The sequence below is a fragment of the Cebidichthys violaceus genome, unplaced genomic scaffold (genome assembly GCF_023349555.1).
Source record: "Cebidichthys violaceus isolate CVI_PGR_0920_01 unplaced genomic scaffold, fCebVio1.0.p SCAF_11, whole genome shotgun sequence".
NCBI lineage: Eukaryota > Metazoa > Chordata > Actinopteri > Perciformes > Stichaeidae > Cebidichthys > Cebidichthys violaceus.
The window spans coordinates 13,134,304-13,160,917 of NW_027176274.1; the positions used below are offsets into that span (position 1 = coordinate 13,134,304).

The 26,614-nt window shown below is 40.2% G+C and overlaps 1 protein-coding gene across 3 annotated transcripts in view; it reads left to right on the forward strand.

Moving 5' to 3' along the window:
* The window catches only part of col4a2 (collagen, type IV, alpha 2), a 60,761-nt gene that overhangs the window by 13,993 nt on the left and 20,154 nt on the right, over positions 1-26,614 (forward strand). For all 3 annotated transcript variants that reach the window (XM_068704918.1, XM_068704920.1, XM_068704919.1), the window contains exons 4-5: positions 6,137-6,217; positions 26,423-26,557. In XM_068704918.1, the coding sequence (XP_068561019.1) occupies positions 6,137-6,217; positions 26,423-26,557 (216 nt within the window). The remainder of the gene's footprint in view (positions 1-6,136; positions 6,218-26,422; positions 26,558-26,614) is intronic.

Consider the following 26,614-nt stretch of genomic DNA (forward strand, 5'->3'; position numbering starts at 1 on the left):
TATAAATCTGGAAGCCCTCAAATTAACATGGTTTGATTCATTTGCTTTTGTACAAGTACCTCCAACTCTTTAGTATCGTGGTTAAATTGGTTTTCCAAAGCCTACATCCAGAGCTTAATGGTGTCTTTATGTTAGTCAGTTCTTCTGAAGTTAGGTGATGATGGCAGCAGCCTTCTGAGGGTTCAGTTAACTAGACAAGTGGTTGTCGAAATGAATTGGCATCCACAAAATTGAATAGTGGGATCAGGCATTCCTCTTGGCCACGCTCTAAGTGGAAAGGCCACAGGTCAGATCCTTCATTAAGGATGAGCAATAGCCTCTGACAAACAGCCCACAGATCAACCACTTATGGTCACAGGTTTCCTTGTAGTCGGATTTGGTTTCTGTTGACTCAAGTAGCCTTAAGAGCCTTCATTAGCGTTATCACAGCAGTCACGTTTTACATCTCTCTCCTCAGTTTCGTCTGTCCTCCTCGGGTGAGTTACTGAAGGGTAGCCTACAAACCGTGTCACCACCACTCCCAGATCAAACACTCATCCTGACCTGGAGTGGTCTGTAATCTCTGTTCATTTGATACCTCAAACACAGGGGGGTGTCACACAAACACTGTTTTGGCTTCACTCTGTCGTTTCATGTGTGAAAACTGAGAAACCATCTCAATGAGGCTTGTCATTTCCATCACCTGAGGTTCAGAGTGTTGCTGTTGCTCACATGATGTTTCTACACCGAGGTTGATATGTGAATGCTCATATGTTTAAACAACAGAGAGTACGAAATACTATCTGTGTGACAAAAAGAGTGCTTGACTTTTCTTTTTTTTTTTAAGTATGAGATCTGCAAACAAAAGAATGATGGTTTTATGTGGAAAATTACGGGCAGAAACAGGAGATTTACTGACTTCCTCTGAAATGTGTCCATCTCTGTCACCACAACACTACTCCTTTAAGTCAAGGACATCATGCACATTTCTGAATTACGGTTTTAGCTTGTTAAGAATCTGCAGGGATCATGGGATGTTTTAGTGAGTAATTAACCGGGGGAGATGTGGAATGTACAGCTGTGTGTCGACATCATGGTCTCCCATCTGTCCTCCTTTTCCATGTGTGTTTTATGCTGTTTCATTTAATAGGGGAGAGGCTTTACCATGTATTTTCTAGATTCTATTGATTGTTTTATGTACTGATCTGAATTAAGCTAACTAACAACCTAAATTGTAAATAAATAAAATGTCTCTGTTTATGTCTCTCTTGGTGGCATTTGAAATTTCTTTCAACCATATAAGGATTATGGGTCCTTTTTGTCTAATTATTGCGGGTTCCTGATTGCTCTGGAATACCATAAATCCTCCCATGATCCTTCTGTTTTTGGCCTCTTTAGCCATCTGAAAGCCAAAGCCATATGTTGCCCTCTTAGTTCCATCTCCCTCTCAAAATCTGACATTATTTCTCTGCATCTGTATTTATAAGTCTCCTTCAGTTGGTTTTGTCTGCATTTTGTATTCTGTTTTAGTCTTGTCATCATCCTGTTCTTGTGGTTTAGATGCTGTGTTGATTTTGGCTGCTTTTGACATTGACAGGAAGTGTTAGGAAGTGCTTATGTCTGTGGTAAACCTACTGTATACATTACATGGAAAAGCTAAAGACCATGGTGAGTCATGCTGACCACAGACAATCCACACAAACCAACCATCATCATGTCTGCATGTTCTGTATGATGATGGAAACAATTAATTCACAGAAAAATTAACAAACCAACAATTGTGATCAACCAATTCCTTATTTAATCAAGGCATTGATGCAAATCTAAATCCATTTGATGTATAAATTGATGAATATTCTTGGCCTCTCTCTTGAGAACCTGTGATGAGCATATTTTTAAAATGTGTTGTTGTCTTTAAAGTAATTAAAAACAATCAGCAAGTTTAAAAGAAAATGCTTCCAAACTGGACAGCCACCCACAAGAGTAAAGGCAATGCGCCCTCTTTTGTTATGGCCATGGAATATACTCACCTCTGATTAGCTGACAGTCTATTAAAATCTTATTTTGGGATATAGTAAACAAACAAAAAAACATTATGCGTGTAATTAAACTACAGTTGAACATTATTTAACCATAGCAACAATACTTATGATCCATGATATTGTGGGATGTATTCTTTGTAGACAAATTAATGAAGCGCTAAGGAACATTATCATTACCTGTGCGTGGACAAAGAGTCCTAGTATAGACACTAATGGAAAAATAGAGTAGGTGAAGGAAAATGTCTGGTCCAATACTGTCTCAAATTAATGCTTAATAGCAACAAATAGAAGCACCTGTATCTAATGAAATCTATTCATTTCAGAAGAAGAAAATGTAATTGATAACCAAAGTGCACTGAATCACCTGTCTCTGTATCAACAAAGAAACATATATAAAAATATATGTATGGGTATTAGCAGCAACAAAATATATATATAACTGAGCGTGGGAAACAGTGCTGTTGATCCAGCTGGTTTTATTTTTTTTATTTAATGTACATTGAAGGACATTTGGAGCGAGGCACCAGAGCAGTCGTAAAGAACAGGGAGGCAATAAAAACAACATTCCTCATTAAAAAAGGCATTAATCTGACCAATGTGGCTTGAAGACCTTGAACTCTGTTTGATGTTAGGGAAACACTGATAAAGGCAGGTAGATGAGAAATCCCAAAATAGTACTCATGAATGGTTTGTGTGCAGTAGACGCCCCTAGTGTACACATACATACATACATACATACATACACATGGCCATAGATACACACAGATATAAGTAACATTTATCATACAAATATCAACTCACTGGCTCTATTTTTACAGACTGAGCCAAGTTAGAAATATTTTACGAAACTTTTATTAAGGGTAAGGCACTGTGGCTGTACTCTCTGAACTCTAAGACTCTAAGTATATTTCCTTAATCCTTAATTAAAGTGTTTCTTTAAGGAAAAATTTAGATTTTCTCCTGATGAGATTTATTTTTTTTTTTTTACAATAACACGTATTTTCTTTTTGTAGCTCTGCTTATAGTGATGGATAAACTGGTATACACACTCTAGACACACTTCAAAACGGGGGAACTTGGCAAGAGAGGAACAGGATTTGTGGGGATAACATGTTGGCCTTTTTTTCGAATCCATCTTTTATTGCACATTTTACTTCTCCTTTGACTTCTGTGTGGGGTCTGAGTGTTGTACACAATTGCACAGTTTAATTTATATAGTAAGACGGTGTTTTTTGTTGTTGTTGTGGAAAGCATGTTAACGTTTAGGCACGTGATTGCAGTTTTGAAGTAGAGCAGATGACTGCAGTGGATGCCCTCGATCACTGGAGGTAGTTTACAACACATAAAAGATGATCAACACTGGGGAGCCATACTGTAAACGAGACAGATGACAAATCGCAGCAAACCAGAGCTTAGGAACTGACCTGGTTTGTCTGATTGCTCTCATAACAAAGACATAACTATATATTCTCATTTATATTCTTAAACCTCTGGAATAGATATTATTAATGGGTTCTTTAGTCAAAAATAGGAGACACTGCAGGATGACGTCAGCTCATCTGTGCTTTAAAGGCGGACATGAACATTCACCAGCAGACATGTAGCAATGTATCTTTTCTCTGTTTACAAATGAAATGTTGAGTCTGGTATTCACTAAAGATTTACATAAGTGTCAGATTTAGTGTATACGCTGTGGTATAGGTGGTCCGGATTCATCTGTCTCTCTTGTTGCATTGTGCAGTGATTTGGCAACTAATTTAGTTTCCGTATGCGTCTGTCCATATAAGTTTAAGCAAACAGCTCCTGATTCGTTTGTAATAAGTCAGTGTGAACAAGAACTGGACCAAAATAAAAGGCAACAATGTATTTTCTTTGGTCTTGACCAAATGAACGAAGAAAGACAGGACATAGAGAATGCTTTCACCACTAGGCAGAACGTTTTTTGAACTTTGTCAATTTTGTAAACATTTGATATTTTGTACTTTTTGATATGGCGGATTATTATTGTTGTTCTATATAGAGCTGTGTGGCGCTGATCTAAATAAATGCAGCAACACAACATCGTCCCAAGGTATGCAATGCAGTATCTATGGAAAAGGAGATTTTGACAAAGAGTGGGCATCGTGACGGTGGGTGGAGAAAACAGGATACTGTAGTTTGATCCTATTGTCCTTGCTGAAACAGCCATCGTCTATTTCAAGCCTGTAAACTGTAAAGTTTAATTGATGGTGCATAGCTCCATAATGTGTAAGTGCCTTTATGGGAGCCAATCCTTTGTGTGTCTGTCCGCAGATGACGCAGTCTATTGTCTATGTTTTGGACTTCCACCTCGATGTGGAGAAAGGTCATGGCGTGACTCTGTTACATCCTAATTGGGATGATATAACCTTCTGCTTTTGTCTCCACTCCTGAAACTAAAAGTATTGTAAAGGTATTCCCCCTGCAGAGGAGGCTTGCTTTGGTTATACCCTCGTTCAGCAATTCAGTTCAAAATGAAGGATATAAGTAAAGAATGCTGTGTGTGGACAGTTAGCTCCAAAGCATGCAGGCTAAATTAAATGCATCACAGCATGTCTTTGCTTTATCAAACAGGTTTGAAAGAAACTGTTTAGATCCACTGGTAGTTAACCAAGAAATGCAGCTTTGTGCATTCCATAAGGGAGGGGAAGAGGGTCTTTTTGTTGTGGAGATAGGGGATCAGTAAAGGACAACGTCTCTATAGTAAAAGAAGGTCTTTGTGTGTGTGTGGAGAGTCTCAATGTGGCCATTGTAAGAGAGACCGCTGGGATCTGCTGTCAAATTGAAGAGGGAGAATTATTCTGATTCTTTTTCTGCCGTTTTGTTGCCACTGTGGGCATGAAGTGGCCATTTTTATTCTTTCTTTTTTTTAACAAGGGAGAGGGGAGGGTATTGAGGCATTTGCTATGGTATGGCTGAGTAGGTGGAGCACGTAGGCGGACACAAGAGAGAGACGTCATAACGAGCTACATTGAGCCTCTCTGCATGTCTATAGTCAAAGTTTCACTCATACATGCTAATTGAAAGGCAACTGAAGGGCCTTGTCACCCAATTGCCAAAACTTTGGACATTTGGAGTTGAATAATGTTGAATATGTGTCTGTGTGTTTGTTTCATTACTAATCACTCAGGCACAAGGGTGAAAACTTCAATGAAACATCTAAAATCAGCTTTATTTCCAGGCATGCATTTATATAGGGCTGGAGGGTCTAAACAGATCTATTAAAATAAACATTTTGGTTCAGTGAATTGTTTCAGCAATGAATTTGAGCCGGTGTGCGTCTGTTTTGAAGCATTGAGGATTACGGTGTGGCTCTCAACACGTTATGTTGTCTCTACAGTTTTGTCAAGACTTCTAATTGTTTTGCTTCTGTTTCTGATCAGCAACAAATGTGGTCGTGGCACATGATCCCGAAAAACAAACTTGGATTTTACATGTGATTTTCATTTGAAACACCGCATGAACACAACAAGCTCTCCAAGATACCATTCTGTCTTAATTATGTTTCCAGCCAGCTTAGGGTCTCGCCACCTCTGACCTGTGGGTTGGGAAACCCCGTTTGTGTGACTGCTCTCTTTGATCGTGTCATGTCCACTGTGTGATGGTGTCATGTCGAGCACAGATCGGCCTGTGATGCTGGGTGGTTTTGTTGGTATGCAGACATCTACAGACAAATTGCCCCCGTCAGCGGCCGGACTCAGACTTTTTGATGAATAGGATTTTCAGTAGACATCCATTATGTGTGGACATCCATCATGAGTCATTCGAGCCACATAAAAAACATCCTCTCTGCACACCAGACCAATATAAACAGCAGTGCAGGCAACACTAAAACAGTCTTACACACATAAACAACAAGTGTTTTCACAAACCACAGCGTACACAAACATAGCCGGTCACGCCTACAGCACACAACGTTGTACCCCACACTGTGTCCCATCTAACACACAAAGAGCAAAGCAAGCCACAACACATGGACAAATATCTCTGCTGTGTTTATGTAAATGAAGTGGACAGCAAAATGTTGCAGTTTCCTGTGTATGTGACGTCCAATAGCCAAGCTCTAACTTTCATGTTGTCTGTTTTGTGTCTGACAGGGTGGGAAGAAGCACAGTGGCCCCTGTGGAGGAAGAGACTGCAGCGGAGGCTGTAAATGTTTCCCAGAGAAGGGTGCCAGGGTAAGTCCCATACTGTAATTCCTGGTCCAAAAACACCCCTTTCTCTTTCTGTCTCTATCTTCTTTAACCTCTGTGTTAACCAGTTCTTGCTTTTTAGTCAGAAAAAAACAAACAAGGACATGATCATATATGATGCTTTCTAAAGGCCTCTGCATATTGTAATTTCAATAACTTGACAATAACAAGCTCATATTTCAGTGCTTCAGGTTTTACATACCTCAACCTTGAGGTAATATTTCGACAAAAATATGATCAGATTCTGTAGCAAACCTAATAGCTTCTTATAGATCCCTATGGTATATTATGTTCAAAATGGCTCCACATGCTTATCTTCAAAAGCATAAGGCTAATGTTGTTCTATATTTTAACATAAAAAGACCAAACTAAAAACACATTGATGCTTCTAGCCAATATTGTCTGTGCTGCTGTAAATACCCAGAAGCGCATCGAATGTTTGTTAAGCCACGGCTAAAAATAGTCCCTAACAAAGTCACTATTGTATGCGAGTAATTTTTACAAAAAATTAGATTGCTCAGCTGATTCAGGAAATTATGTAGCCCTTTTCCAAAAATAAAACTATATGTTTGTTAGGGTATCGTTTAACAAATTTAGATGCCAGTACCACTTTCAGTACCCTTAAAGTGATGCCAATACCAATAGAGTAGGATGGTTGGTTAGGTTTAGACAACAAAAGTATTTGGGTAGGCTTAGGAGAAGATTTTGGTAGGGGTTAAGATAAGTATGTTTGTTAAGTAAAATAAGTATGCTTGTTATGTAACTGACGTTAGTTAAGTACAGAATTTACATATCAAAAGGAAGGTAAATTAAGACACAAACAGCGGCCATCTGGGTGAAACTGTTTGACGAGTGAGAATGGTTTGGTTTGGGACCCATCTTTAAACATTTGAGGCTACAGACAGTGTTGAAAAGTCTCAAAGATGTTGAGGGACTAAGACATGACACATTTTAGTTCTTTGATCTTTTCATGGGAATTATTGACAGTAAGAAAAATATAGAATATATGAGAGCATCCATCCTGCTGTTATTTATTTTATTTATACTCTTTAATACCTCACATTAACTGCCAGCAAAGCTCATAGCAGCATCATTTGTGATCATGGCCGAAAAACTTCTTATAGGAGATTAAAGTTTCACAACAATGCAATGTAAATATGTAAAATCATGTGAATGCATGAGTCTGCCATGGGCATTCAGCCATATGGAAGACTGTGCTGCTGAAACTCATTAGTTATAAATACTTCCTTACTTAAATCACACATCCGTGGAGTTTAAGTGATGAAATTCACACCATTAACCCCCTAAAAAGAGGAGGTCTGAGTGTAAGGAGTGTATGGAGTGTATGGAGTGTGGGAGACCCATTAGGGAGAGAAATGAAAGACAGAAAGAAGAGATAGGGGCCATAGGTTTGACTGAAGAGTCAAGAGACAGACATAGACTAAACATATTGAGATAACAAGCTTAGAGTGAGTGGCTGGGGTTCTGCATGACTAAAGGCTGCTTTATGCTTCCGACACGTGTTGGCCAGATCATCAGATAACTCTCTAATCATGGACTGGAGGTTCAACAATCCCAAAGTTTTGTAACTTTCAGAATCAGACAGTTAACGCCTACTACAGGTGTCAAGACTAGTTTAAGAGTGATTTAATCTGTTCAGCAAATGAAACATGCTTTCAGTGGACATAGAGAAGTGTTTTTTGACTAACCTTAGTTTACACATGCTTTTAGAGGAACTGATATAAACACTTTAAAAATCTAAGCAGGATTTCTGGACTGTGCTGTTCCTGAAGAACAAAAAAAAGCAGTAAGATAGTTATGGTCCCAAGTTGCATCAAGTGCTTGGACCCCGTTATACTTCCTGCTTGAAGGTCTAGTTTTTCATTTATTTTCATGTTTTTTTCATGTTTTCATTAGACTTGTTTCCAAGGTCTGAAGTGTGTTTTGATATCTGTATTAGTCACTTCCTGTCTGTTGCCGTTTGGTGAATGCAGTACTAGACATGGGAAGGCATTTAGAAGGTACTAGATACGTTTTGAAGGAAACGTAATGCTGACCGGACTACGCTTTCTGTAAACATGATGAGGAAATGACTATCTCATTCTAAGTATCTTGTAAGTTGCAAGAATGTTGATACTGAATTAACTGTTTCTAACATTTGACTGAAACCACAATCTTTCCCTAAGCGAAGTGTTTTTGTTGCCTAAACCCAAACACAGACGAGACTCTGGATGCGGACCTTGTGTCACAGTGCCTCGCCTTGTACGTCTGTTTAATAATAGACAAACAGAAGTTCTATGAAACTTTATTGCGTAAAAGATTTTATTTTTGGAAAAACCTTCTAGAGCATATAAACAAAGGCCAGTTTCCTTAATTTCTCTTATATTGTAATAGAGCGCTCATAGGAACTATAAATATCTCAGTTCAGCAGTGTGATATGGTAAACTCAAGGACTGAAATGGACTCTTGTAAAACTCCCCGTCTACCAGTAAAGAGCAGCTCCTGTGGGAGCCAATCTTAAAAAAAATGCAGAGGTGAAGAAAGGAATGGCCCAACAACTGTACTTTGGCATGCACTGAGAATTTACCAGACCAATTTTACAGTCGGCCTGACATTTGACCTGCGAGCTCCTCTGTGGATACAGGAAACCCTGTAAGGAGGCATAGAGAGGAAGTTCCACATTCCACATATGAAGGATGCAAAAGCCTGATGACAGGATCAGCAGACCACCTTTCCCTTCCTCCTCCCCCCTCTCCCTCACTGTTTCTCTGCGTCAGCCGGATGTGAAGGAAAGGATTCCGATCGGTCAGTGACGAAGTGATAATGCCAGTGCCAAGAGAGTGAACAGCTTTTAGTACGCAGTAGAAACATGGCATTGTTTGCACTTTGTCTATGAAAACAAGAAAAAGTAAAGAAGTAAAAACACACTCTAAGTCTTTCGTCCTTTACACATCTGGTTTGCTAAAAATGAACTGTAAAAACATTTCTCACGCACACTGATTTGGCTCTTAAACTTTCTGAGACGCCAGACATTATAAATTCTCCTTTGTTTTTCTCTCACTCTTGTTGTTTCTGATTCATTGCGTGCATATTTCAGCTGTAAATTTCCGAAGGCCTAAGAGTCATAAACATTACTGATACAACTCAAACGTTCCCCTTGTATGCATTGCCCAACTGATGTACATGTTTGAGAATACAATGGAAACCAAGATGGATTCTCACAGATGTGTTCATCCCTCTGGGGTTTCTAGCTTTACGTCTATCTCCATTCCGGCCAAGTCTTTCCCTGTTCATGGCGATGAGCGCTTCACTGAATCGGTCAAGCTGATCCTTCGCAGCTGTCTTGATTGGCTGAGACCTGACACAGCTGTGGCGATTAGACGGTTGTTAATGAGTAAATGGGGGCTGTCAGCATCTTGCTGTGGCTACTTTATGTGCAAGTAGAATTCTTTTATTTGAGCATCATCATTTCTGTGTCCAGTCTTCTTTTCTATTTTTTTTTTACCATGGCTCCACTGAACCTTTCAGTATTTTTCTGCTTTTTTCAGTTTTGGGTCAGTCTCTCAGCAGTGGTCTTCGTCCGCAGCAGGCAGCTGTAAAGCTGAAAAGCTTAAAAACACAATGCTCAACACCAAAAAGCAGACAAACGAAGTTAGCGACTAGCTGTTGAACATAGTGGAGCATTTAGTAACTAAAGAGCCGGATATTTCCCTCATGAGTTGGTGGAGACCAAAACAGAGCTTAAAGGAGAGTGAATAATGGCCTTACATTCATTATGTAAACTGACACTTGACTGTAAATAAACGTGACAACTTAAAAAGGTGATAATATGTCAATAATGTGTGTACAGCTTGTTGCGCTGCCCCAAGTATCCCCCAAGTCTCATTCAACATAAACAACATAAGATGTGAGCAATGCAGGAAGAAATGGAAAATGTATTATGTTTCTCTGGAAAGAGGGTCATATGAGGTACTTCATGAATCAATGCTGGAATTTTTATGTACCAAGTGAGACGTTGAGTGTGAAGTTGGATATACTGTATGTCCGGACACAGCGAGCGTGAGAGAGAGAGTGAAAGAATGAAAATGATTGTTTGGTGGGGAATGAATATTCATTTCATGGCTTTTTCTGCTTTGGATGGAGAGCAGAGATTTGGCAAGCTGACTCTCCAGCCTCACCACCCACTCCCCTGGCAGAGAGCGCATTGCAGGCAGGCAGAAAAATATCAAGCTCGCCTTAGCCCACTTCCAAAAGTCCTCACTGTTCTTTTGCATCATTAGTGGATTGTAGTCCTGAAGTCAGTCATAAAAAGGGAAACAAACAGCCTTAAAATGGAGTAATGAGAAAATAAATTAGGCACACAAAGCATCTGAAGTAGTTCACAAGACTACAAGTGTGGTCGAATAAAGGAATATGAGTCCAGCAAGCTAAAGGTGATGTTGTAAAACCGAGTTGTTTGTGGTATCTAAAGCATGACAAACTAGGGCAGCATGACAAACTGAACACAAGGCAGCCTGGGTCCTCTCCGGACGACATGTTTAGCAGATCAATGCTGTCTTTTGTGCTGGGAGTTTTTCCGTCTTCAGTTCTCAGAAACAGGGAGTGGCGCCTGGGTTTTATTGAGAAAACTTCGGCTTAGAGAACAGTAGCGCTCATCTGCATGAGCTCACGGTCTCTCCTCATCCCATACATTGAACATTGAGATAAAGAAACTTCTAGAGGAAAAAGAGAGAGACGGATGACATGGGGCAAACATAGACACTATGCAGATTGAGAGATACTGTCCTTTCCACCATGGGAAAAGCCGCCACAGCTGATGTAGAACAGGAAATGACACACGTCTCAGGAAGCTGAGCACAATGACAATCCACTGATCTTTTTTTAATATAGACGCTCTCTGTTTTTGTGGGAACAAGATGGTCTGTGTTTTTGGCTGCAGCTATAAATGGCAGAGCTCTCCTTGTTCCATGAAAACAAGTCCATATACCTTCAGTACATTCTGAATCCAGTACCCATGACTGTCATGGTCTTTCCTGTCTGCTCAGGGACAGGATGACGGCACAGAGAGGAATGCTGCAGGTTCGGATAAGATCAAAGACCCCTTTGAATATATTTTCACCAAAGGGGGGAAGCCCTGTACTGATGGTTTTCTGGTTCTTTGTTTAAGATCATAACCTCTAAGCCTTAGGGACATTTTACGACTCCTCAGCATATAAAACATCAAAACTCACAAATGCAGGACATTCATGGTGAAGCAAAAATGTTTTTTTCTTCGTCCCTGAAAACTTTTTCAGCATGGAGATGCATATTCTTTTCAACTGGCAGTAGTGATGTGCATCGAAGAAGATATTTTGACCAGAAAACTGTCTCAATATGAACTATTTTGTGTATAAAATAAACTCTTCCTAACTCTTGCACTTAAATCATGTTTTCATTCTGTCAGGCCCTCAATCCAAACCTGCAATCAGGAGACTCATCCGTCCCTGTATTCCCTCTCTACTGACCTTGATCTTGACAGGCCCTATTAGAGAGGAACTACAGACTGTGGAGCAACTATTTAAAGAAAAATATGTGTGTTAGTTAAGGGAAAGGAAGCAAAAACCTGCTGCTATCACTAAAACTCTTGACGGGAAGATTTTCTTTTCCTAAGATTGTTGGAAAATGGAGTTCAGTAAGGGTCACAGTCTGGCTTTGTCCTGTATGAAAGTTAAAGCTGGAGTGCAGGACTTTTACATATAAATTAATGCCTGTTACATTCAAACCCTTACTAAACAAGTTCCCACAATGCTGATTAAGCCTATCGCCTATTCTCTCATACTGGCACTTGTATGCTTGCAGGTGAGCTCGCCGGATCTCCCCCGCACCCAGGAGTGTTGTTGTTTTTTTAACTTTATTCCTTCTTCTGAACATCTTTTTTTATCTGGAGCATCCACTCCTGCTTCTTAGGATTTTAGCTACCACCATGCTCCTAGTTCCTGCTTCCTTACTCGTTTCTTCCGTATTGGTAATTACTCTCACTACCAGAGGGGGGAGACAAAAGTTCCGCCCCCCAGCTCTCAAGCTGTGGAGCAATTGGAAATATTTTGAGAGACACTTAGGCAAAAAGACCAGCTGTTTGTTTGTGTTAATGCACAATGTATCAGGCAAAATCTGGAAGAAATAGCATTGGTTACAAACAGTTGCATATTTACCCATCTAACAGACATAGTGCAACATTAACATTTATTTACAGCCAATTTTCTCTTCCCTTAATGAGTGTAAATCCAATATTCCTTTTTCTTTTAGCTCTGGTTTGGTCTCCACCAACTCCCTTGAAAAATATCTTGCCATTTAGCTGATAAATGCTCTGTTTGTCAGACATTTGGTCTTTGGAAAATAGGAATAAAAAAAAAAAAAGAATAACCGCTGTCTGGAAACTTTGATGATTGAAAATTGATGATATGATGAGATTTAATTAGAACAGAAAGTTATGCAAAGCAAAACAAAAACAATGAGCTTAAAGTGTTTTAAATGATACGTAGAGATGAGATCTGCAGTGATAATTTACTTTTGGTTCATCACTATGACTGACCCCTTAAACATTATACATCATCTATACTTCCATTGTTATTAGAAAAAAGGACAGCAAACAAAAATCCGGACATGCTCTCAGACACAAAATTGTCCACCATAATCTATTAAATGAACATTGCAAGATCACATCATATTTATCCATTGGTATGTTCGCCGGCCTCTACAATGAACAGAAAGTATTTTCCCTGTCCCTTTGCTTTTTTTTTCTGTTTCTGTCAAAGAAGAGTTTGACCCACCGTCCTGCACCCAGCTGTGGTCAGGCTTTAAGAGCCTATAAAAGTCGCTCCTTCTCACATTTAAAGATGATGGGTGCTGATCAGGAACAAGAGGACTATTGTTGGTGCAGACAAAGAAGCAACTCTTTTTTTTAAGAGACATTCAAGCACTTTTACTCACACATATATATACACAAACATAGAGGAACACACACATATGGGTATATCCTTTCACTAAAAATGTGGTAATTATAAAGATACTGCAGTGACTTAAAATGCTACGAATTTTAAGTTAACATTGAAATCTTCAGTTGAGATGCTTCTCCTGTCATCACTGACGTCCTGCCGTTGTTGAATCAGGAAAAAAATGATATGATACCTCATATTAGTATGTTACCAGACGAAACTATGTGTATAAATGTATGTGTATAAACCATATGGTACAAATAATGAAAACAAAGCTGTCATACTTACGCCTAGATGACGTTATTTTGAGTGTGGATGGATGTGCTATAATGTTAGCATAGCCTAGCACCGATCAATCAGCGCTCCATTGAGAAAACAAGTATTTTAAAAGTTATTTGCTTGTCGTTTTGCGGAGAGAACTAACAAAACATGAATTCAAACTTTTTACAAATCGTCAACATTATGTATTTTTTTTGGCATCCTTTTTTATCCGTTTATTGCAATTAAATCACAGTAAAATCTGTTTATTTTGGGTTCATACAGCTGGTTGATGGCAGATATAAATGGCTTAGTTGATATCTGTTTCCATGGAGATAAGAGCCACTCCTCCTCTCCAGCGGGAATGACGCAAATAACCAAAAAGTCATTGTACGGATATGCTTGCATATAATTTAATTCATTTCAATAAATGTAATTTTATTTTTGTCATTTTATATCCCAGAATGTAATTCAATGACCTTTATGTTGTCGTCATGACCGTATCCACTTTACAGCAGGAAAGAGATTAGTTACACTTTGCTGCTGACAGTGCAGTCAGTCAGTAGTCCAGTATTTGTGCAGCCTTGTGTGGAGTAGGGCGGTAGACACTGGCCTTGTGTTACTATCTGTAGCCCGGCTGTGTTAGCATCAGCCAGAGCACATGGAGTCGAGTGTAACAAGGGCAAACGAGATCAAGATGAGTAGAATAAGCCTGAGATATTCTGTTTCATGTTGTGGCTGGGAGATTGTTGCCTCATGAGACACTGAGCTTCAGCATACTTTAGCCCCTTTCACTGAGAAACAGGAACTTTTTCTTCACCATTCTCCTGTGGACATCTTCTGTTTCCATCTCAATCCATCTCCCTCTCATTGAAAAAACACACTCACACACACACACACACACACACACACACACACACACACACACTCCATGCATTCCACATTAATCAAATCTGTCCACTCTGTATTATCGCAATAGGAAAGTTGGGTAAATAAGGTGTTAACACTGCACGTCATCTGGGATGTATACATTTGATTTGCAGACAGCAGTCATGAAATGTCATGGTCGACAAAGAAGGTCCTCGGGGCTGTAGGAAAAATGTGACCAGAGTTTAGGGTCACCACACCAACGCCATGTGTTCTCCATCAGGCCTTGTTGTGAAACATACATCGGGGGCCAGCAGCAGAGAAAACAATTAGATCTCCTCTAAGGCATCTTATATTTATTCCACTTTTCTGAGAAAGACATGTTTTCAGTGCAGGGTTCATTCTCAGGAACTGGGTATCTCATGACAATTTAGTCGTTTTGGAAATGTAAGGTAAACACTGTCCTCTACATCTTCCTTAAACCAGGAATATTAACTTGATGTAAATTACATTTATATCCAAGATAGTCACACGAGAAGCCTTTAACTCAATCAGTTAACAATGTACATACATGGACATTTGCCCTGATTTGCTCCCTTTCAAACTATCTAGGATTGTGCACTATAGCTGGAATGGCTGTGGGCGTTGAATCCCTATGTGGGAAAAATTTAAAACTTTTCCAGGCTGGCAAGATTGGACAGTGGGCTGGGCTAGCTGGATGGGTCGGTGGATTCAGAAAGAGACCTCAAGGATTACATGGGTACCCCTGACACTAATGTGACTGGCTGCAGTCCACTTTAATCAGGGCCAAGATCACAGCTGGCTATTTGACTATAAATCTAATATTCCAGACCTGGTTTTCCCCTTTGCTGTGTGTTGTTTTATTTGTTTTAACCATTTACAAAACACTGTGTAATGCTATTTTGAAAAGTATATACATAAAGCTATCACTATCCATTAATCTATTGATCATTTTAGCCTTGCTAGAGGTGTGTGACCAAATACATGCGGAAAAAAAAGCCATACTTGGTGTTTAGTGCTAATGAGCAAATGTTGGCATGCTAATATTCTAAACTTAGATGGTGAATATTACCGGCTAAACATCAGCATGCCATTGAGAGCATGTTATCATACTGAGCATTTAGCTCAACTTACAGCCGTGAAGTAGCCTCGTAGAGACCGAAAACAGCCGTAGTCTTGTCTCATTTATTCAACTAATTGTTTATTCTGTAAAATATCTGAAAAAACTGAAAAATACCCAGTTTTCAGAGCCCAAAGTGACATCATTAAATTGCCTGTTTGACACAAAGATATTAATTTTACAATTCTATAAATTAAAGAAAGGCAGCACAACCTCATACTACCTAGGCTGGAGATAAATCAAGTGTGATCAATCAAATATCAATACAAAAAGAATGTTATTGGTAAAACCTACTTCATTACAACAGATACTAATGAAAAGTACAAAAAAGAAATATAAAACAACTTTCTCACACTTCATCGTAGCTCCTGTGGCCTCCCAAACTATTACCCTCCAAGTCAATATACATACCTCCGCGCCCCTGGGTGCGATGTGCAACGTCAGAGAACAGCTTTGTTGGGGAAATTAAGTTCTCCTTGGTGGACGTTTATAAACAGGAGGTCACTGCGCCCTGGGCGATCCACTGTATGGAAGCTGTAATGGCATTATAATCACAGTGATGAATGTAACCGTGGGATTATAGAGGCAACATACGCATGATGGACTTCATTACATGCAGACATAGACTCAGACACACGATACAGGCACACAGGTGGTTGGTCTCTGAGGTGAGGCCAACACCTCATTTGAGACCGGCCAGTTCTCGCTCTTTCTCACACACACACACACACACACACACACACACACACACACACACACACACACACACACACACACAGGCTGCAGCTGTGTCCTGTTTAGACACACATGTGCTTGGACCTCAGACTTGAGACGTCCCATTCCTCTAACGTGAGGCAATAGCACAGGTGTCAAGCCCCAGAGACCCCTGGGATATAGCTGGAGGTCCAAGCTGTCCGCAGCCTGGGATCCCGCCTCCTCTATCTCTCACACACACAAACACACACTTTAGTCCAACCATTGGCCTTAGCGGCCGTCTCTCTCTCTCTTTGGTCTGGATGCTGTCAGATTTCTGGCACATGCATGTGCACGTGCTCGGTGAAAGTGTATGCAGATATTAGCTCGACGTCTAAACACATTAATTCTAATATAAACTGGTCTCAAAGCAGCCAAACCACTCTGTGCCTGAATGGCTAAACAAAGAGCAGCAGACCTCTATGAGAAACAACGCAAGGGACAAGAAGTGACTGATGTTTGTCTGCATGTCATCTGTTTTTACCCCTCTACTTCATCTCTCTCTCTGTGAACGTGAGAAATTTTAAGCGGATGAGTCAGAGGAACTGTTGCACCAGCGGAGATGATGAGGGTGCAAATATTGTTTTCACAAATTTGGCTTGAGGTTTGTCTCCCTGGCAACAGAGCATTTAAACTTTCTCATGGATAATCTTTCAGTACAGTACAATACAGTCATTTAGCAGACGCTTTTATCCAAAGCGACTTACAATTCAGTATCTACACACCATAGACGCAGCTACGGGAGCAATTTTGGGGTCTTGCTCAAGGTTACATTGACATGAGACTAGTAGAGCAGGAGCCGGGGATCGAACCACCAACCCTCTGATTGAAAGGCAGCCCTGCTCTCCACTTCACCTGTAGCCTGCATGGCATCGTCGCTTTTTCTGTAACTCTCAGCATATCATTTTATACCCGCTCTGATCCACCACGGTCTTCAAGGACTTTCAAAAGTCAGACATTTTCTTCCAACCGGGGACTCGGAAAGCTGACCTGACTTGAGCCAGGAGATCTAAACACACTCTAATAGATATGTAAACATCATCTACAGATGTTTATTTATTCGGCCTGAGTCCTCCTCAGGGCATCCAGTTGAGGACCCTCTTCGTCCTGCAAGCGAAACCCCTGAAGCCTCTCCCCTAACCCCTGATCCCGCCCTACCCCTCCAGGGAGGCTGAGCTCCATTTTCCCCCCTGGGCATCATGTAGAAGGGGATGCTGTTCTTCAGGAAATGAGTCCAAGAAAAATGTATCCAAGAAAAACATGTGAGCTGGGTCGCAGAGCAGAGGGATCGAATCCACTTAAGTGTCTGATCCTGATTGTGGGAGTCAGAGAGGAAGCAGACATTGACGTGCTGTAATTCTTGTTTCCTTCATTTCTTTCTGCTCTAGTTTCCTTCTATTCTATGTCTTCTCTCTTCTTCCTTGATGCATTTTTCTTTCGTTACGTTCTTTTTTCTTTTATTCCTTTCTTCTTTTCTTAAATCATTCTTTAACATCTCCCCTTCGACCCTTCTGTTTTCACACCACCTTTCCTTCCTTCGTTTGTTCTTTTCAACCACCTTCCCTCATGCCCTTTGTTCTTTCCTCATTCTCTTGATCAATTCTTTCTCTTATTTCCTCCGTGTAATATTCAGGAAGCAGATCGGTTCAGAACTGCTGGACAGCCGCTGCTGTCAAGTGAATAAAGACGTCAATAAGCTTCAAACAAAGTGCTCTTGTAGATGAAACACCTTCAGAATTGGGAAAGCTACGTTTGACACATTTTGGAGCTTTCCTTATGCATGGTTGGCCATGTGTGAAATGAGTTTCTTTCACAAGCTATATTTTTATTAGCTATCTTTTTTTCCCCCTGTCGTTTGGTATAGACAAACCAGTCCATTTGTTCAAATATCACGTCTCGTCAGTCTCAATGACAGCAGGCTTTTTCCCACCGCAAACACTGAACCCTTTTTTGTTAGTTGTGAGCATACCTCAACATCACATATTGTAAACCCTCAGCAGGCAGCTCACAGACACTCACCATGATGTTACAGTTTACATGAGTGGGTGTTGTGTGAATGTAAGTGCACCCACTCTGGTCTGCAAATGATTCTGTGGAAGTATGCGACTGTCAGTGGCATGTCCCACATTGATGACATCAGAGGATAATGCATGCATAGCATCAGTCTCCCCTCACCACAGCCGTTTCTGTTAAGACTCCAGTGTTATTTATGAGGATACGCAGTAAATACAAGCATTTGGAGAAGAAGCCATCTAAGGTTTTAGGTATTTACATTGTTTGCAATAGGGTGAATGTAGAATTGAACACCCAAAAAGAGACACGGAACTGCTGGAAGCATGGTTTATATGTGAGTGAATGTTTGTAAAATAGAGAATATTCAAGGATCTTTTATTGTCAGGATGCAATACAGGGATGCACAATGAAATGCAGTTGTAGTAAAGCCTTCTTCTTTGTCGATGCCAAAGAACATCATCATGTCATCTGTTTTTCTGTGATTTATCTTACCTCTTATCTCTGTTGACTCTTTGTCTTTCAATTACTAACTCTTTCCATGTCATGTGTAAAAAATTACAAAATGTCCCAGTTTATCTGGACAGACAGATGGAATAACAGAGGGAGCTTCCGGCCAGTTGTTTATTGATTTATTTTATTCCTCTCTGAGGTCAGAGGTTTGCGCACTGGGCTGCGTGTTCCCATCCTGTTCTTAGCATGTCGTTCCCAAACTGTCCACCCCAAGGGACAGTCTGGGTCCAGATACAATTTATGGTGTCAGATGGGGGAACTTTTAATAGGTCTGTGATTTAGGAATGAGAAGTGAAAACATACCCACGTACACTCAGGGAGAGGACAGAGAGAGATTATGGTTACTGCATTTTATACAATGTGAAGAGGAGGGGTTTTCTCAGAGATTTCTTGATATAGGTCAGACTTTATGAAGGCACTTGTTTGCAGAAGTAATACGATGAAGTGGAAATGTAAATGCATCAACTTAGAAATCCAACTGGTAGGAAACCATACACACTTCCAGACTTAAGCATATGTAATGGGAAAAAAATGTTTTTAGGGTGAGGGAAAATGAAAAAACAATATTGATATATTCTACATATCCCAAAATGATCAACATATAAGACAATACAGTACCAGCCTGAAAGGCAGTGTATTACTGCTGTTTGTGGTGTAAAGTTTGTTGCATCACTGAAGGTGTCGGGTACGGTCAGATGAGAGCTCTTTTGCACTTGTAACCACGCTCAACAGTGATGTCATGGTGTACTGAGAGACCCTTTAGTACACTTACACATACTGTCCATTTAATCGTGTGTGTCTGTCAAAGAGACTGCGTGAAAGGAAAATAGCTGTCTCACACCTGATTCTCTGGATCTTATCAGATTAGTGAGTAAAAAAATGTCCTTCTTCTATTCGGCAGCACCACAACATGCAATGTATTGTTTGGTTTAGATGTTTGGCCTGTGAACCTCTGCTATCCAGTGGGCACCAGCTCTCTCCTCATCTGGATTCTCACATGTCAGGTTTAGCTGGAGGAGACTGTCCAAAATCCTCCTCACGCATTCCTACAGCTGCAAATGATGGACCTGGGACATCTCGTTGTCAGTGACGGACATGATATATGAAAGAAGGGGTTAATCCTTGGAACAGACAAAAAAATGATTCCAGTGATAGAGATAGGAATAGCAAGAAACAATTTAAAGTCTTACAACCTAAATGTATCTGCTGTATGTCTGCTATTGGTTCTGCCTTGTTGCAGAGAGAAATTGTTTCACTATCAGCATCCCATCATCGCACACCTTAACCCAGGTCAGTTTGTTCACTTAGCTTATGTGTTTTTATGTTGAGTGTGTGTGTGTGTGTGTTTTATGCCTCTCAAATGAGGTGAGAAGTGAATAAGAAGCAGACACCAGTTGGCAGATCAGAATGTGAAGGGCTGGTGTTTTATTGCTCTTTTACAATCATTCCTCTATAGTCTGTCTCTTAATAGTCCTAGTGTATCGTGCACATTAAGAGTCACTCTTTGTCTTAAGTTGCCGTATCCATTAGTGGCGAATCCGTTCGTAGCACGTGCCCACCTGAAGCAGGACGATTGCTTGGCCCCCTTGACCCCCAGGCTGAAATGACAGACCTGCTTTGTCAGGTCTGTCCGCAAGATGACAGGCAAACAACTTTTAAAATGCTTGTTTTTTGAGTGGAGCTCGATCGATCAGTGCTAGGCTATGTTAACAATTTAAACGCTCCATCAACACTGAAAATAATGCATTCTAAGCATAAATACGTCAGCAACATTATTGTTTAAACCATAGATAGTTTATACACATACATTTAGATACATAGAGTTTTGTCCAGTATCTGTACAAATATGAGGTACAATTGTACTGTGGGTTCCCACAGACAGCTTCAATATTTGTTCCCTCCATTTCTCATTCAACAATGTCAGAACATCAGCAATGACAAAAGGAGAATCTCAAAGTTTATTAATATTGCACGGGTCGCATGTCCAAATTGCACTAAATTCAACAATACAGCCGCCAAGTGTGAAGTAGATAGGATAAGCGGTTCTCGAGATATGCAAAGGACATCCCCACATAGACACATAACAAACAGACAGGCAGAACTTCCTTCCTCTAGTTAGATGCAGTTGATTCCTACTTCCCTGGGTGGTTTAATCATGTTATTTCAGTCTGTTGTTATTTCCTCCTGACACACACACTTCTCATTCACCTGTCTGTCTGTCTTTTAGTCCCTCTAATTTATTAATCTGACTTTGGGAAGTGTGATCATTTTAGTCCATAACAGCGGTGTGCTTGTTTGTCAAGGGCTGAGACCTTAAATGTATCTTATAAAGGGAAGTGACTATCGCTGACTATAATTTTAACCATGAAATAATCCCTAAAAGCCATTTAAATTCTAGGACTGTATAATCAACAGTGTGAAAGTTACCTTCTAAAATGCTCAACTTCTTACAACATCAGTGACTGCTGTCTGGAGCCTGTTTCACTGTTGTGAGCTCACAGCTTAAATGCATCTAGGTCTAACCTAACCCCGTCATATTAACACACACACACTCAGTGGATGCTTGCTTTCATGGTTTAAAATATAATTGCAATTTTATGCTGTATTATTATGCTGCTTTGTGTCATTTTTTTCTCTTTAAATTGAAACATTTGAAAAATCCCTGTTACAATTTACTAAAGCCCAAATTGAGGTTTTCTAAAAGTTTGTTTTGTCCAACAAATGTCCTAATCCGTAAAATTACCAATTTACTGTAAGACAAAGAAAAGCAACAAAGCCTCACAGCTGAGAAGCTGGAGCTTTGTTTGTTGTGTTTTTCATTCCAAATTGAGGACAGAAGATGTCATATGTTGACTGATGAAACTGACTTGACTAGACTATCTAAAATACTGCCTCAAAACTCATGGAGATTATTGCCTACCCTCTGCCTGCCTCGATTTCCTTCTCATTCCCCCAGTGACCTCAGTAGATTTAACTGCTGATTGATGGCTCGTCGTATCCCATTATGAAGCTCACGAGACATAAGGCTGAAGGTATGACATGAGTTGACTGTGACAGAAAGAAAAATACAAGGAGCTACAGTTACAGAGAAAAGTCAGAGGGCAGCACGTGTCTCCGGAGCTTCATGATCTGGTAAAGTCATGACCGGCCTTCAAAGGCAGAGAGGAACTCAGACCTATACAGACACGCATGTATGTGTGTGTTCAGTGTCCTTTAGTGAATCCAAGACATTTGAAGAGCCCTCAACTTCCTCTGATCTATATTTCAGGTTCTCTTTTTACACAGGTTCAGAAGTTTGCTACACTTTGCTGTTAAAAAATGCCTTATCTTTATTATTTTTCTCAACCAGTCTTGTGGTTTCCACAATATGTCCATCCAGCCCCTGCTGTATCACATTATTTTTGTGTTTGTTTAGGGTCGAGATGACAATTTATTCCTCCGCACAATGCTGTCTGTAGGTCACTCTCCACAGAGGAGAGATGGGAAGCGAAAGAATACAGGCAGAAAAAAAGGAGGGTAAGAAGAGATGCAAGGGGATGTGAGAGCACTCAAGAATTTGGAGAGAGGAGGAAATGCTGAGTGGAAGTAGTGGGAGCAGATAAGAATGGGGAGTATGGAGGTATGAAGGAAGTGAAGCTGTGGAGGACTGGTAATTAAGGAGCGGGGAGGACTGGAGAGAGATTTAGCTCAGGAGAGAAATGAGCCAAAGTGAAACGATGAACACTCAGAGTGCTAATGGAACAATACAGTAGGCTGTTGTATGAAACAGGGTCCGTTTGATTTAGATGTATTATAGTATATATACTTTTACATGTCAGCGATGAATTCTAAAAAGACAATACTTTTCAGTTTTGATTGACTCTGTCAGAGTGATAATAATTAAACTCATGTTTATTATGTAGGTTGTAGTTTGCAGTGGTGTTGAACTGACAACAGTTTAATTTGCTGGTTGATACGAACATGATCACTGGCTTCCCACCCAACAACGCGCTGTATTTTATGGGCTCTAGTCAGAAGCCATGCCATCAGGGGGCTGGACCCAAGTCCATGTGTTACATAAGCATATTATTTTGCCATATACATTAGGTACAATTTTTTACCTTAAACTATAAGGAACTACTAGTATTTTTTAAGGCAGAATGAGTGTGATTTGTCAGTTGTGTTTTATAAACACAACATAGGAAGTTGGCCTTTTCTCCTCGGTGCTCATCAACGGGTGAAGGCCTCAGATTCACTCTCGTTTTGGATTGAGCTTTGTCCACTTGGCTGTTTCCGTTTTTTATGGCAATGTGTCCACCATTTTTCGTAGTTTCCCCTTGGATGTGTGCTTACAATCTGGCACCTGGTCGCTACGTTTTAATAGAGGTTATCGTCCAGAAACGTCTCGAACACAGCAAAATAAGAAGACCCAGGCAGAGGGCAGGGTATCTGCACATACAGACACAGACACACACTTGTTCTGGGTCACAAGTAATGATTGAGGGGGATTATCTTTCTGAGTCTATACATTGTTTTTTCGAAAAAATCCTTCTCATTCTGTCTTTAATGATGGAACTAAAGTCACTCATGAGGGACCCATTATGTGCTTGTGATGTTATATCTGTGAAAAATGTCCTCTTCAGGACTAGCTTAACAGTTTCCTGCTGTACCATTTAATTTCTGTGTGCAGTAGATACAGCATATGTAGCTGTTGGTGTTGCAAGTACACACATACACGCACACACACACACACACACACGCACAAGTATGCATTTAAAAACATCTCCCCCGTTATCAGCATTAAAAGGAGACTGCTAAAATCAGCTCTCTGTTTAAGCCATGCAGAAAGATAAAGACCAGTGTACCATGCGAGTGCTTCAGACAGTGCACTTACATGCTTTTACACGTACATGCACACACACACACACACACACACACGCGCATGAATTACGACTCACTCCGCTTCTCCCCGCTGTCATTATGTTTTACTTCTCTCTCTGTGTGAATAATAGCAATTTATTACTTTGACAGAACCATTTGTCTTCAGAAAATTAGTCGGCTTGGTTCATTTTCTCTTCATTAGGATAAATGATTTACAACTGGAAGTGTGTATTGGTAGAGTTCACCTGCCCTCATGTGCCTGGGGCGCTTTTTTCCACCATAATAATAAAGAACATGAAATTTCATGGGAAACAAATGTTAGTTTATTTCCATATCTGAACTTTGAATGTATTTGTAATCTTCAAAACTATTTTTGTTGAAATTCTCATTTTAACCCGACAGCAATTAATGTATCCAAAGTTCTGACAAAACAATCTGGTATCTTTGGCCGTCGCAGGACTGTAATGAGCCTGTCCAGTCATTTCATTCAGCACCAAATATAATGACTGGACAGGCTACATCATTTGTAGAATCGAACAAATTATTTTTAAAATCGTACCCTTGCTAGTACCAAGATTATCAACCCTAGCTTTAAACACTGCATGACGAACACTGTTTTATCTCGGTTATCTATAACAACTCGGTAGTGCTTAAAGCTCTGGTACCACCGCCAATGTGGGCAAGTTATATTGACGTTAACATATCTTGACCGAATAATCAGTCCAGTCCTTAAGCAGTTCTCATCTGTAAATTATGGAAAAATTCACAGCACACACTGTATGACATGCTGCCCATTATTTAGGCGAGGTTGGGAGTTGTTTTGACAGGACTGTTGTCTGCTCTTTAAGCAACAGCTGCAGTGCCGAGACTGAAGACAAAACACACTCCTCCTGTTTTAAAAAGCCACCCATAGACAAAGCTTTGACCACCACACACACGCGCGCACACACACACACACACACACACACACACACACCCAGGCTGCATGTACTGCAGACACAGCTAGCAACGAGTTCAAGTGATGCTTTATCTCTCGCTATCTGCATCTGATTTGTCTGTGAGCTTGTTTGAATTGTTGTCTGACATTGTTTAGGCTCTCTGCAGTTTTATTAATTCCTTCGAGACCCCTTGGCTCTAGCTTCATTTAACAAGGCGCTGAGCATTTTTGTGTCTGGGGAAAAGCAACATCACTCTGTTTGTTGGTTCTCACAGGAACACTGTGTGGCCCCCAAAGAGTTCATCACTTACTGACCCCCTGAACTCCGAGACCATGCAAACACGCCCAATTCCCATGGTAGCTTCACCCTCAACACTTGTAAAAGCATATATTATATTATTCTGTTTCTACCCCTCCAACCCTTGTATAATTTCAGCACCCCTTGAGTCTCTCCCCTGGCCGTGTCCAGTCCCCCGCAGATGTAAATCGCCCATAAAACTGAGATATTTTGTATGTGTCTGTGTTTGAGGCACCTGTTCGACCTGATCTTTTGGTTGAAGCTCCTTGTCGTCTCACACCCCAACGGCACTGACCACCTCCTCAATATTCATCACACTTTTGTGGCGTGTGTTTGTTTCTATTCCTTGTTCTCCTTGTCAACATGCAGAAGCGATTCTGGTGACGCAGGTGAAGAGAGGACACATACTTTACTGCCAAGTCTGCAGACACATCACAAATCTATCCATCTATTAGGAGATACAAATTAGATATTTAAAAATGAGGTCTGGTTTGGAGAACAGAAACATACTTCCGCCACAGACAGACTCATATTTCCCTGCTTCCTATCTGCGTCCCTGTCTTCTCTCTTTCATCACTCTGAGTATCATAATCAAATTGGTATATTTAGCTTGCAGATTAGGGGGCTGTCTGTAGTTTAAAAAAGTCAGCAATCAAAATCTTCTTTAAACAGCCCTTTGCTTTGCCTTTCAAACTTGCTTGGCTAACATGAGTGTCTATTTTCATTGAGGAGATATTTGACAGCAGAAGCTGGCGTTATCTACCTTAACTTAATCTTCTCACTGCTCTATCTGGCATGTCATGGAATAACATGTGTTTGGGGTCTTAAATGATCTTTCAGTTGTGTGTAAGAAAAAAAAAAAAGGGGAAAATAAATTCAGTAATGCAGATTAATCTGTTACCACTATCCAAGCTGATTCTAAAAACAATAATATCTAAGAGAAGAGTGTATGAAGTTATGTCTGTCTGCTCATTCTGTCTATAACAAAATAAAAATAAAAAGAGGTTCTGTGACTTAAAAATGTATTCTTGAGATGTTTCTGTTTGTTCACATTTATGTATTTAGTTGCATTGCTTTGTTGACTTTTATATACCTGAGTTAGTTTTTATCTTTCAGCTGACAGGGACATTTATGCTGTTTGACCACTGGATGGGTGTAGAGAGCATGAGTGCTGAAGGAGAGGATTTCACTAGAAACAAAGGTGTCGGTCTCCCCCTTGTGATGCAATCGGAAAATACAAACAAAAATGAATAGATGGGGAGGGAATTAGCCGAAAAATATGAGAAATAAATGTAACTCATGGTTTGTCGTACTTCTTGTTGCATTGTTGTGATTCTTTGGTTGTGTTGAAAACACTTTTCAAATCTTCTCTTCTCCATCTTTTAACAGGTAGGTTTACTTTTTTGTAACCCCACATATCACCAATGTAAACCTAACTTTTGATAAACTCCTAACACCAATGACATCATTGATGAATTGAGATCAATGGATAATTGATTCAGATGAAATGCAAAGTTTATTTGGTGTGTTACATCCTTGACATGAAGTTGACATTTTTTTTCTACCTCTCCAATCTCAGGGTCCCCCTGGGGCTCTTGGTGCTCAGGGCCCCCAGGGGCCTTCGGGGAGACCAGGTGATCTTGGGATTGAAGGACCGAAGGGGCAGAAAGGTGACCGTGGCCGTAGTGGCATCATAGGTCCAAAAGGCAATGTGGTAAAATATCCTTCTCTTTTTAATCCAATTGTTAAAAGTCACAACACTCTTCTTTGT